Source organism: Centroberyx gerrardi, chromosome 14 (genome assembly GCF_048128805.1).
Source record: "Centroberyx gerrardi isolate f3 chromosome 14, fCenGer3.hap1.cur.20231027, whole genome shotgun sequence".
NCBI lineage: Eukaryota > Metazoa > Chordata > Actinopteri > Beryciformes > Berycidae > Centroberyx > Centroberyx gerrardi.
Window position 1 is genome coordinate 5,178,605 of NC_136010.1, and position 13,332 is coordinate 5,191,936.

Genomic DNA, 13,332 nt, shown 5'->3' on the forward strand with positions numbered 1-13,332 from the left:
GAGTTAGAAGGAGTTACAAGGGATGTAACAATTCCAGGCTATTTAATAATGGGCTGAAAGTAGGATTGTGGAGTTTACATGACTGCAACTTGAAAACTACGATGCTTAAACTCCATTCATCAATGGCTCTGTCTTTATCAAACAATAACATGCCAAATCATAATCTCAAAGGGACTAACCTGGTAAATGAAAGGGGGATGGATGAAAAACTACAAAATAGATAAAAACGATGAAATCATGTCTATTAAACCTCTTACAATGTTCACAATATTCTATACATCAAAAGGCTGTTGGAGACTATACTTCCAGCTCTCTGCACATTGATTTTCTAGCAGCTCTCCAACTGAAGAAGGGCTGTGCTGCCTTTGAAAAGACCCGTGGCAGCATTACTTCAGCTGAGGGCCTTGCAGGCTTAGTATATTCATGCCGTGCCAATCTTTATACATATTTCAACAGGAGCGATGGCTGCCATTGAGAAAGAAAAGGCACTATTAACTCTCTCTCTTTCTCTCACTCTCTCTCTCACTTACTCACCATCTCACTCATTCTCTCTCTCTCTCTCTCTCTCTCTCTCTCTCTCTCCCCAAGTTAATCTATGAATGCCTTGCTGCCACTTGCAGCCTCAGCGTTCTGCAAAAAGGGAATCAATGACATGGTTTCCAAACAGCCATGGACGTCACACACTGAAGGAGAAAGGAATTGGTTCAATTTACAACTATAAATAACCAGACCGCATAGAATATCTTAAGTCATGGGAAATGACAACTCTCTGTGACCCCTCACTTATTGATGTGTGTGTAGGGCAATAAAATGAGATTTCACACAAAAATGCCCCTGGGCTGGGTTTCCCAAATGCATACTACCCCTGAGATCTCCCAGTCGAATGACAATATAATTCACATTTACGTATTTGACATTTAGCGACATAGTATGATCGTGTAAGAGAGAAAAAAAAAAGGAGAAAAGGAGCTAAGGAGAGAGATTAAGGTGATTTTTTCCCCTCTTATCTCTTTTTCATTCCCCGCTGTGAATTACATGTGAGCTAATGACATTTTTTCAATGATGCAATGATGATTTAAATATCTTTTAACTGTGCAAGGTTAGGGTTAGGGAGGGTTAATAAAGTGAGGGTTCACACAAACTAGCTCTGGACATTGTTTCCCTAATGTATGTTATAAACTCCAAAATCATCTCATCCCATTGTAAATAAATGTTTTTTTTTAGTGCCACTACAATTTTCCAGGCTGTCAGTGTAATTAGGAATTTGATCTTGATTTAACTTCCCTTTCAAATAACAGTTCAATATAAATAATAATGTGAATAAAGAAAAAAAGTCTGTGGGCAAGAGCACACATCATGTTTTTTTGTTTGTTTGTTTTTTTTTCACTTTAGCTGTTTTGCAGAAAAAAACAAACAAATATTTCAAAGTATTTCATGGATCAGTGACCAAGATACAAAATGAGCCTACTTTAGAACTGAAAACAGGAACATGCAGGAAAAGATCTAAAATATTTATAAGAAAGTAATGGGAGATTTGTGTCCAAAAATTACATTGCAAAAAAAAAAAAAATGCATGAATGAGACCCCAGCAAAAACTTTCTTTTAAAGGACAATTCCAGCTGCAGATGTAAATGGTTTTCCAGCTTTCATCACATTATGAGATATTTACTACTTTTCCTTTGTCGTTGTCTTAATTATATATATTTTTAAATAAACATTGTCTAAATGTTACGAGTCACTCCCATTAAAGAAGAGGGCGCCAATTTTAAGCCATAATTGTGTAAAATCTAGTTTCATTTTAGCTGGCGGAAGAGTCTTGCTTTGGTTTGTCTGTTGGCTTGACTGGGTTGTGATTGACAGGAGGCGGGTCCTAACGTAACCACAGAGAACGTTAATTATTGGTTGAAAGATTTATTTTGGAGAGGAAAACGAGGATATATACTGAACAAAAATATAAATGCAACATGTAAAGTTTTAGTCCCATGTTTTAAATTAAAATATCCCATAATTTTTCCACGTTAAAGCTTATTTCTCTCAAATCTTGTACTCAACTTTGTTTTCTCGTTTCTCCTTTGGCCCAGAATTTCTCTTAATTGAGAGTGTGACCAAGTCAAATCTTTAAAATTGTCGCATTTATATTTTCGTTCAGTATAGTAGTGACCTGGAAGTGGTATCTTGCCTCTTCTTGTTTACAAGCAGAGACCGGATTTCCGAACGCGCGCATTAATATGAAACAGTGAACGGAACTTCTTTCAAAATGTAAAACTTTAAAACTTCATATTAGTGTTCTGATGCATCTTTGCAAAACGCCACTGGCAGCCTGTCGTTCACAATGATGGATTAACTTTACCGACCGAATTAGAAGTCTCTGAAGTTGTTTTCTACACCGTTTGGAATTGAATGGGAGTGAATGAGCCTGAGAGGTTTGGCAAAACTGATTTAAAAATATCTTTAATCATCGCATGTAAAAACTGTCACAATTAACATAAAAGGGAAAAAAATAAAATCACGCTGGAATTGTCCTTTAACAGAGTAATTGACGACTCTTAAAAATGACATTGAGTGTCATTCAGGAAATTTGGTTTGGTGTTGCTCTTCATATTTTCCTCACTGTATGTTTGCACTTGTGATAAACAGTAACAGTTTGCCAAGCTAATCCCAAGATAATCTCACAGATGTGTTCAAAATGACGAATTCATCTGTGAGCGAAACTGGTCATAAAATATGTAATGTGGGCTACATTCACAGTAGCCTGAATACGTCTCTGTCATTCAGCTGCAACAAGACACTGCTGAAGACAGGATCTGATGCGATGGCTTCCTCCTCAAGCATATACAAAACAGATAGATATGAAAAACAGATGCTCAAAAGCTACATTTTGTCATTAAAATCCACTTTGAACATCTCAAGTCCACCATTACTCTACAAGTGCCATTCTCCACATCCATGTGACCTGTAGGACACCAAGACCAAATTTCAAAATGAGAGTGATAGGCGGACCAAACATGCAAATCCAAAAATACAAGGTCGCAATTCTGTATCATACAAAGCTATTTATTGGGTTTGTTCCGTCTATCACTCTTATTTTGAAATTCGGTCTGCACATGCTAGAGACAGTGCTGGCTGCCATTTCTGAGACATTCAAAGTGGATAGCAACAACAAAATGTTCACATCTAAAGATTTCCGTTTCGTCGTTCGGACTCAAGCTGCAAGTGCACCTTGAGGCCCACATTCAGCCTACATTCACAGGTGTTTTAAATAGACACGTACTCCGATTCTGGGAAGCACAGCGCGCCCTGAAAAGCCGAGTGCCGTCCTGACTCACATAACTGTCTGACTAAGTGTAAGAATTTGCTCGTTTCAGTGTGTGCTTCCCCCCTGCTGTGTGGTTTACACTTGTCCTATTGGGATTACAGCCCCGCTAACATCTATCGGACTGCTAAGTGTCTGCATGAGCGAAATCTTGGAGACAACGCTTATGTAGTGCTGAGCAAGAGCAGTATGCAGGGTTTTCCTTACTGAGCTTCAAAGACTTCTAAAGAACTGCATGAATCAGGAAGCAGGGCGATGAAGCAGGGCAACGCTGAAAAAGAGCATGCATGCTCAGCAAACTTTCCCTGAATAAATTTTAAGTTAAAAAATAAGTAACACACTTCAGTGGCCTTATTTTGGTGTATTGGCCTGTATTTTACGCTATGGGTAAGTATTGAAGGTGTTGAAGGTGCACAATAACACTGTGCTCATACTTAGTGAAAATGTCATTCACTCGATCACTTTGTAGTTTCATCATACTGTTTCATCTACCAGTCAAAAGTTTGGACACATGCATTTTTCTGTATTTTTTTACTATTTTCCACATTTTAGAATAATAGCAAAGACATCAAAACTATGAAATAACACAAATGGAATTATGCAGTGACCAAAAAAGTGTTAAATCAAAACTATCTTATACTTTAGATTCTTTCTTCTTTGCCTTGATGGAAAGGCAAAGGCTCTGGAAAGAAATTTATACATAGGATCAACTTCACTATTTATATTTGTCTAAGAAACTAATTACTAAGCAGAAGCCTTTAGATCAAAATGGCTTTAAGAGAATAAAAACATAGAACATTCAATCAGGTGTGTCCAAACTTTTGACTGGTAGTGTATAAGGGAGATTTTCATTAAGTACAAACACTTTGTTGATGTTTATACTATTTTTTAGTATTGACGATTGGCACTAACAATACTTCTCCATAGGCCGACACACAGGTTAATACGCTGGAATAAGGCCGCTGTAAGGTGGTGTTACGAAGAAATCAGACTTACATCATAGTGTCTGGACTTCTTAATCTCCTTGATGGGCGTGATCTGCTCTCCCTTCTTCTGGGAGGGTTTGGTTTCTTTGGCAGTTTGGCTCTCAGGCTCCATCTTGGGCTTCTCCTCCGTGGGTTTCGGCTGTTTCTGGCTCTCGGAGGCCGGTGCCGGCGTCGTCGTCTTGGTGTCGGTCGGTTGTTTGGCGGCGGCGGCGGCGGCGGCGGGCGCGAACGGTCCGCTCACGCCTGTTCCCGCCTGGGGTTTCTGCGGCTGCTGCTGGGGCTGGGCTGACCTGGGCCCCTGATGACCGCCGGCTTTGTGGAGGGGGCTTTGCTGATTGGCTGGCGCCTGGTGACGGGGCGAGCCCATCGGCTGGTGCTTGGGAGACGGATGAGGAACAGGAAGCGGAGGATCGTCCAGACCGCCTCCGGACATCAGCCGCTGGGTCTGGCAGTTGAGACATAACCACTCCTTTTTCTGGAACAGACAGAGGACAAACACCAGGACAGTTAATGACAGTTTGAATTCTATTATTTTGTTCGATTATAACATGGTCAATAAAGCATATTCAATTAAAATGAAAGAAATGTAGGGGGAAAATGTAGGGGGAAAAACACCCATGTGATGAGTGAGACTGGGGTGGCAGTAGCCTGATAATGTGTGTGTGTGTGTAGGTGTGTGTGTGTGTGAGTGTGTGTGTGAGTGTGATATATATGCCATTTAACCCTCCCTCCTACTGCAGCTCCTCCTCCGGGGTATTGCACTAAAAGAATGTGTTCTTAGTCAATTTGTCAGGTTAAATAAGAATTGAAGGAATTAACATACTTATAAATATTTGATCTGAACATTCAAACGTTGATTTCCTCTGAAATAACAGACTGCAAGAGGAACAGACAGAAAGAAGAGATGAAGAAAAAGAGAGAGAGAAACAGAAAGAGCCTGCACACACACACACACACACACACACACACACACACACATGTAGCTAGAATCAGATTTTTGGACAGAGCTGTCAGTGTGGTAACAGGCTAAGCTGAGCTGACGTACATCTAAAAGGCCAAGGTAACGATGACGGATACAGACTATTTTCATCAAATCAACTCCACTCACACCATTTCTCACACTGTGAGGTTGATTGGCTACGAATTAGACTGTGACGCACACACACACACACACACACACACACACACACACACACACACACACACACACACATAATCTGTTTTTCCCCTCCGCTGTCTCTTTATTTCTCATTTGTTTCAATTCAATTCATAAATCCAATTTAAATTTGATGCTTTGTTGGCATGCTAAGATTTCTCTGAGATTGCCAAAGCAACAATCAAGAGCAACAATCACAACAACAAAACACAAACCAGTGGCATTAATGTGAATTCAATCAATTATCAGTTGATCTTTTAATAAGAATCCTTGAGCAATATGCTGAACTCCTACCTGCTCATTTGTAATTTGCTCTGGATAAGAGTGTCAGCTAAAAGCCTAATTTTAAGTGTAAAAGTCTCTCATAAACAACAAAATTCTCCACGTTTACAGTGTGTAAATATGTGGTTTGAATGGGCATCTATGAAGTTTTTCCACCCTAGTGTATGATTTTCTTCTCTACTTACCTATAGACAAAAGTTGCTCAGTCTATTCTAGCTATTCACAGTCATGGCTGCCATTCAAAACGAACTAGCAATGACGGAGATCAGGAGAAAAAAGCAGTAAAAAGAGAAAGAGGGAAAACTGAGAAAAGGAGTGAGAGAGACTGAAAGACAGAGAGGAAGGGTTGGGAATTACAGTAGGGAGGGCGAAAGCAAGTGCAAATCAACTGTGAAGTTGTAAACATCAATAACGGTGGGGGGGGGTTTTCAATTAATCCGACTGAGATCAAATGAGATATTGACGGAAGGCTAAAAGCCTCCCACCCCGACCTGCCAGGAGCTTTAATGCTCTACTTGGACGCTCAGGCTGTTTCCCGCTTCTTTCTGCAGAGCGACTGTCTGAACAACAAATTTCCCTGAGTGAAAGGAAATACTGAAACTCTGTTGCTTGTACGGAGTATTGTGCAAACTGCTAACATTTGACTTATGTCATTTGATGCATGCTTTTCTCTCCAAAGCACCTTGCAGAATCAAGAGCGCACAGACTTGACGACTCTCCATGTGCGGCCCCAGTGGGAATAAAACCTTCCAATCGAATCCTGTCAAGTGTTTGTGTCATGGTCTCCCCGTTTGAATCATACAGCACCAAACTTCACCAGCTCTTATAAAAAAAGGAATACAGAAAGGCCATTTTCAACACATCTGTGATTCTAATTTGCCAAGAAATGCTTGCCTGGGTCCGGACCTTTGAATCCGCCCACTCCACCGAGTTGACTGATTCTGGTCCGGCATCGTGACATGAAACAGCGGTTTCTCGGTTGAAAAATGATCGGGCCAATGAGCGCCAGGGGGGGGACTAACGATTAGCCAATCAGCACCACGGGTGGGACTAACGCCGTTGTCAAGCTGTGCGCCGGAACCAAGAAGGAGTAATAACAACAATGGCGACCGCTGTAGACAAGACCGACGCTGCTATCGAGGCTGTTCTAAATCCATTAAAAGTACAAATTACTTTGAAATCTGAACAGCATTCTGCTTTGAAGGCATTTATTCAAAGGGGAGATGTTTTTTTCCGCATCAGTGTCGACTTAAAATGACGTTAAGATTCAGGCGGATACGTTGGTCTCTAGTGATTGGTTAGGGAAAATCGAATCCCCCTCCCCCTCGGAAATCTGTTAGAGTGGAGGCAATGTCAGACTGAAGATGGAAATGGAGAGTAACGAGTTGACAGTTCTGTCTGATATCAGGCAAAAGAAATAGTTTGTTTTTTTTGGTCCAAACGATTAAAAACGACTAAAAAAATTATTTGCTGCATTTTTGGTTCGTTCAGGTTCACACCGCCTAATTACAAGAAAAATCAGGGCTTGTAAACAGAAGTCACATGGACTCACAAGTAGCATTTCTATTGGACAGAGTTTTGGTGACATGTAATCCCATGAGGCAAAACAAATCTGATTCCACTTCCTGTAACTTTATCTCAGCATGATGGACTCGTCTGTCTCTTCTTCTGTGGTGTTCATACCGGTTAAGAACACGTGAAGAAACAGCTGAATATGAGCATCAGTCCAGACTTCATTTTGTTCTGCTAGGCTTTCCAAGCATGAGGAACTGCCGGCTATCAGATGTCAGCATCCGTCTCCCTCTACCCATAATCCCTTGTGTTTTGGGGTCGTTTCCTGTAGTTGGTTCAGATTACGTTCTCACTCCTCTTTCACTCACTTCACACAGCAGGACTGAGACTCTCGGTGCCGTTATTTGGTGCCACCAGGGTTCAAAGGTCATTTTTCTCACCTGGACAAACCAGAGATTGAATAAACTGCTCCAAACATGCTTGATGTGAACACGCTCTTAAAGTATCTTAAACTTATACTAGAGTACAACATCTGAGTATACAGTAAATATTTCATATATATCTTTTGTCTGCCAGGGGCATGAGCCATACTGTATATCTTAAAAAAGACTCTCCAAAGGGCACATGATGTACTGCAAGATGCCGACCCAGTGTGTGTGTGTGTGTGTGTGTGTGTGTGTGTGTGTGTGTGTGTGTGTGTGTACATCCCCAGAAGCAGCACACAGTGTACAGTAGTGTCTGGGACAATTGGAACTTTTTCTGACTGTATAAAGGAACTCATTCCCCTTTTCCCACGCTGAGTACATTCAGTCCTACAGGCCACTCTGTTTGTGTGTGTGAGAGAGTGTGTGTGTGTGTGTGTGTGTGTGTGTGTGTGTGTGTGTGTGTGTGGCCTGGTACTGTACAGTACTCCATCGCTCCACCACTTAACCTACATAGTACAAACAATCTGGCCTTTCTCTGTGATCACAGAATTAACTAAAAATAAGTATATTAACAACTACTCTTTCAACTGTCATGCAAGAGTTCTATTGTGTGTGTGTGTGTGTGTGTGTGTGTGTGTGTGTGTGTGTGTGTGTGTGTGTGTGTGTGTGTGTGTGCATCCCCTGAAGCAGCACACTGTACAGTAGTGTCTGAGACTGTTGAAACATTTTTAGTGAGTGAACTCCTTCGCCTTTTGCCACTGAGTACATTCAGTCCTGAGCACGCCACGTGTGTGTGTGTGTGTGTGTGTGAGAGAGAGTGTGTGTGTGAGTGTGAGAGAGAGAGAGAGAGAGAGAGGAACTGGGTGGTAGCGTGTGTGTGTGTGTGTGTGTGTGTGAGTGGTTGTGTGAGTATGTACAGAAAGAGATGGAGATACAGCGACCGTGTCCATCTGTATGCCTTTGTAGGTGTGTGTGTGTGTGTGTGTGTGTGTGTGTGTGTGTGTGTGTGTGTGTGGCCTGGCACAGTACCCCATCGCTCCACCACTTAACCTACATAGCACAAACAATCTGGCCCTTTCTCTCCCTGTCAATAGCGTTCACTAAAATACTCCGTCAGCTCCGTTTTTTTTGTCCCAATTCCCTTTGAAAAGCACGACTCATTTTCTTTTTATCTGCTGGTTTCATACTGAAGGATGGCCATTCAGACTCTCTCTCTTTCTCTCTCTCTCTTTCTAAGTCTCTCTCTCTCTCTGTCCATTTTAAATCTATTAAGCAGTGAAGGATTGTATTTATATTCTCCCTTTCTCTCTCTGTTCTCTTTGCTTTATTTCCTCTGTTTCTTCTTTTCTCTCTTTATATCTCTCCTTTCCTCTGACTTTCCTTCACTCCTCCATCTCTTTTGGATTTCATTGTAAGTCGCACATGATACCTCCAACATTTCATTTTGACGAAACTTGGGGAATTGATGCATCTCACCACTGTGTTCCAGCAAATTTCCAAATTACACTGATTGGCCCAAGGGGGGCGCTGCAATAATGGATCAAAATAGGTGACAAATTTGTTACTGATTGGCCCAGAGAGGGACTTTGTTCATCGTTTGTGGGAGACGACAAGTTTGCTGTTGCCTCGTTCTCTCTCTCTCTTTTTCTTCTCTCTCTCTCTCTCTCTCTCTCTCTCTCTCTCTCTCTCTCTCTCTCTCATGCTCTGGTTTTCTCTCACTCTCTCCATTTCTCTCCGGTATCATCAGGAGGCAGAAGAGGAGAGAAACTAGGAGGTGAGAAAGGATGAAACGAATTAGAGAGGGAGAGAAAGGAGGAGGAATTAGAGGAGGAGAGAAGGAAAGACAGGGAAGCAGAGGGAGGATGGACAGAAGAGGAGGAAAGAACGAAAGAGGAAGAGAAAGAAAAAAGGGCAAGCGAGATGTGAGGGGAAAAACTAACCCTCGTGTGTCTCGCTCTCTCTCTCTCTCTCTCTCTCTCTCTCTCGTGCTCTGGTTTTCTCTCACTCTCTCCATTTCTCTCCGGTATCAAAATCACCGCGTAGAATAGTTCAATAGTTGTGCCAAAGCTTCCTCCTCTTCCCTCCACCTCTCTTCTATTCATTCATTTCCAGTCTGAGTCATTCTCTTCTTTTTTCTTTGTTTTACACTTCGCACATTTCCACATGCAGTCTCTCTCTCTCTCTCTCTCTCTCTCTCTCTCTCTCTCTCTCTCTCTCTCTGTAGCTTTTAATCTCTTTAATGCTTGATCACTAAATCTCTATCTTTTCTTTTCTCTAGCTCTCACTTTTTTATTATTCTCTCTCTCTCTCTCTCTCTCTCTCTCTGTCACCCTCCATCTCTCTCCCTCGCTCCCCGACAGAGAGAGGGCTATTTTTACCCAGAATGCCATTGTTCTGCTCGAGCGCACACTTCCCTAGCACTGGCTGCTGCTTTAGGCTGCACTCTGCTGCACCGCGCACGCACACACACACACACACACACACACACACACACACACACACACACACACACACACACACACACACACACACACGCACACATGTAGACACACGGTTCACATCAATGCAAAATGGAGGAGGGCTGCCTGGCTCAAGGCGAACCAGAAGGAGAGAGGGAGAAGCAGAAGGAGGAAGAGGAGGAGGAGGGAAGAGGAGAAGCGAAGCCCACTGGGCAAAGAGGAGGAGGAATGGCAAAGATGAGAAGAAAGGGAAAGTGAATGACACCACACATGCACGCGAATGCGTTCACACACACTGAGCAATTCACCTCAACCTCTAGTAATGTAGCACCCTGCTGAGTCGGATGTAAATGCCTTGAAGTGGGGGCAGAGGTGAGATGAGAGAGAGATGAGGAAAGGGAGAGAGACGGAACAAGAGAAGGTGTTAAAGCCAGGAAATGGAATAGACAGGAGAGGAGAAGAATTGTGTGTGTGTGTGTGAGAGAGAGAGAGAGATTTATTATTCAAATAAATGAATCTAAGGAGGTAGGAAGGAGGGATTCAGGTACTGACAAATCAATCATGTTAAAGGGAAAGTGACACTTGAATGTTTTGCTTTTGTTATTCAGTGGTTTGGGAGCGATGCCGTTGTAATAAAAAAAAAAAAAGCCTTTCCCACAGGTTTCTATCAGCTGACATCCCATAAATCAACCTCATGCAGAAATCAAACCTGTGACTTGATCTCAGCCTTAATCTTGGTCTGACTTGCTCGCCACTATAAAGCTGAGATTCCACAAAACATTCCTATGTGGGAATCAAACCCATGACTTTAATATATTCTAGAAAAATCATTGACTTATCATATTAAAGGTGCTCTGTGTGGCATTGTTAAACATCAATATGTCATTGCCAGATTAATAGTGATACCTTGGTATAATTACTGTAAAGAAACAAGAACACGATGGAGACAACTGTTCGCTTCTATCTCACATCAGTGTTATTGTCTGTGCTTGCGTTTCTCAAAATGAAGACCACATTTCCCATAAACCCATTTGCTTGCTGTCATAAAGGAAATATCGCTACTTGTCCTCCCTCCCCCCTCCCTTGGCCTTGCTGTTTTCTCTTTCATTTCACCGAAGAGGATCAACATGTTGGAAGTGATTTCTCCATCTTCCTTTCCCTCCTTCCACCATCTGCTGCCAGAAAACTCTTTCAGCTTTAGCTCCGTTTGCTCTGGAAGAACAGAACCTCTTCCTGTTTTGTGCCGTAAAGCGATCCAGCAGATTTCCCTCCAGATCCACCAGGTGGAGAAACTATGGAGGATGCAGAGTAGAGGCTGATAGAGGCACCTTTAAAGGAACAGTTCACCCAAAAATGAAAATTCTGTCATCATCTACTCACCCTCATGCCAACTGAAACACAGGTGAAGTTTGTCCATATAACACACAGGGAGGCTGCCAGCAACCAACTCCATAGCAGCCTTCTCCAAAACAACTGAAGTCAGTGGGGACCAGTTCTTCAGAGTTCCAAAAATACCTATAATTACACCATAATTTAGTGCAAATCTTAACTACAGCTGATTGATTTGCAACAAATAATAGTGTATAGGTCTTTCTATTCACAGTGTGATTGTTTGGCTGTTTTTGTTTTGGAGCTCTAAAGAACCGGTCCCCATTGACTTCAGTTGTTTTGGAGAAGGCTGCTACGAAGTTGTGCTGGCAACCTCCCTGTGTGTTATATGGACCAACAAATTTCACCTGTGTTTCAACTGGCATGAGGGTGAGTAGATGATGACAGAATTTTCATTTTTGGGTGAACTATTCCTTTAAGGTTACTATATTCCACAATGTAACCTCTCCTATGCAGGAATCAAACCCACGATTTTAAGCAGCCACTGCTCCACAGAATACAGCAGTTCAGTCCCACACTGACCGACACAGAACCATGCATCATCATCATCGTCATCATTGTCATGACAACCTCGCAGTAAATCAGCCAAATATCAGACATCATGGCAGCGATACCTCTCAACCCGGGGTCAAACACTCTGATGAGCCAATCAGAACACAGACAGGTCGTGATTGACGGCCCATGCGACCTGTCCGTTCGCTCAAACCGCTCAGCTATCTGCCGAGCAGCGCAGGTCCTCTGAATATATGACACGCCGTTAAAGTGCCACATGACACACTCCTGAAAAGAATGTGTCATAATAAATAATAAAGTCCTTTCAGACAACACACATTTCTGTTGCTTTCCAACGAAACAGCAACACATCATGACAAAACATAGTGTTGTTATGAACATATCCTCTAACTCCAGTCCTTTCAAAGAGTGCACATTAAAGATTTACAGCATAATATTGTTTTTTTTTTATCTTGTCCCAGAGGCTCTCCCTAGGTTTTGAAATAAGTTGTTATTCTAAAAATCCCATTTGTTGATTTCACAGAAGAGTGTGGATGGCGCTAAAACAGTGTTAACTATAGCACTCCGTTTGATTTTCCATATTTGAAATTCACTGTTTTACGTTATGATGATGTTTATTTTTATCCATTTTGTGTGGAATCGTGCAGCTACAACATAAGGACACAAACAAAAATAAATACAAAAAAAGTTGACACCTTTCTGTTGTTATTTTAAAATGTACTGGCCTAGTTTATATGAAACAAAGAATAAGAACGCTGTATAGACAAACGTCCTGTTGTCTCCTACTTGTTTCCTGTTTACTTCCTGGTTGCCTGACACGCCCAGGACCCTGAATAAATGATTTTTAGTGACACCGACAGTCCCAAATCAAAACTACATTGTGTTAATTGCAGGGCTGCTTGCACACAGGTTGCATCAGTTTTGTCATCGTGCGTGAGGAGACTCACTTTTATATGACAAAGAGTTTGAAATAGACTGATACCAGGTTTCCCCGGTAACATACACATGTAGAAATCCACCCATTTCCCTCTTTCCCCTCCTGCTATTTTCAGTACTGCTCTCTCTCTCTCTCTCTCTCTCTCTCTCTCTCTCTCCTTAATTCCCACCTCTCTCAATCACCGTCTCTCTCCTCTTTCCAGTTTTCTTCCTCTCTCTTCTTTTGCCCACTTCTTCACATTTTGAATGTCTTGCTCCTCTCTCTTTCCCCTCTTCTTTCCCTCTCTACCTCTTCTTCTTTCTCTCCCTACCTCATCTTTCTCTCTACCTCCTCCTCTCCATCTCTCCCTCTACATCCTCC

General features: G+C 42.0%; 1 protein-coding gene across 1 annotated transcript in view; it reads right to left on the reverse strand.

The window, feature by feature from the left end:
• The window catches only part of bsna (bassoon presynaptic cytomatrix protein a), a 205,836-nt gene that overhangs the window by 32,849 nt on the left and 159,655 nt on the right, over window positions 1-13,332 (reverse strand). Inside the window, exon 4 of the mRNA XM_078288251.1 lies at window positions 4,310-4,774. Within this exon, the coding sequence (XP_078144377.1) occupies window positions 4,310-4,774 (465 nt within the window). The remainder of the gene's footprint in view (window positions 1-4,309; window positions 4,775-13,332) is intronic.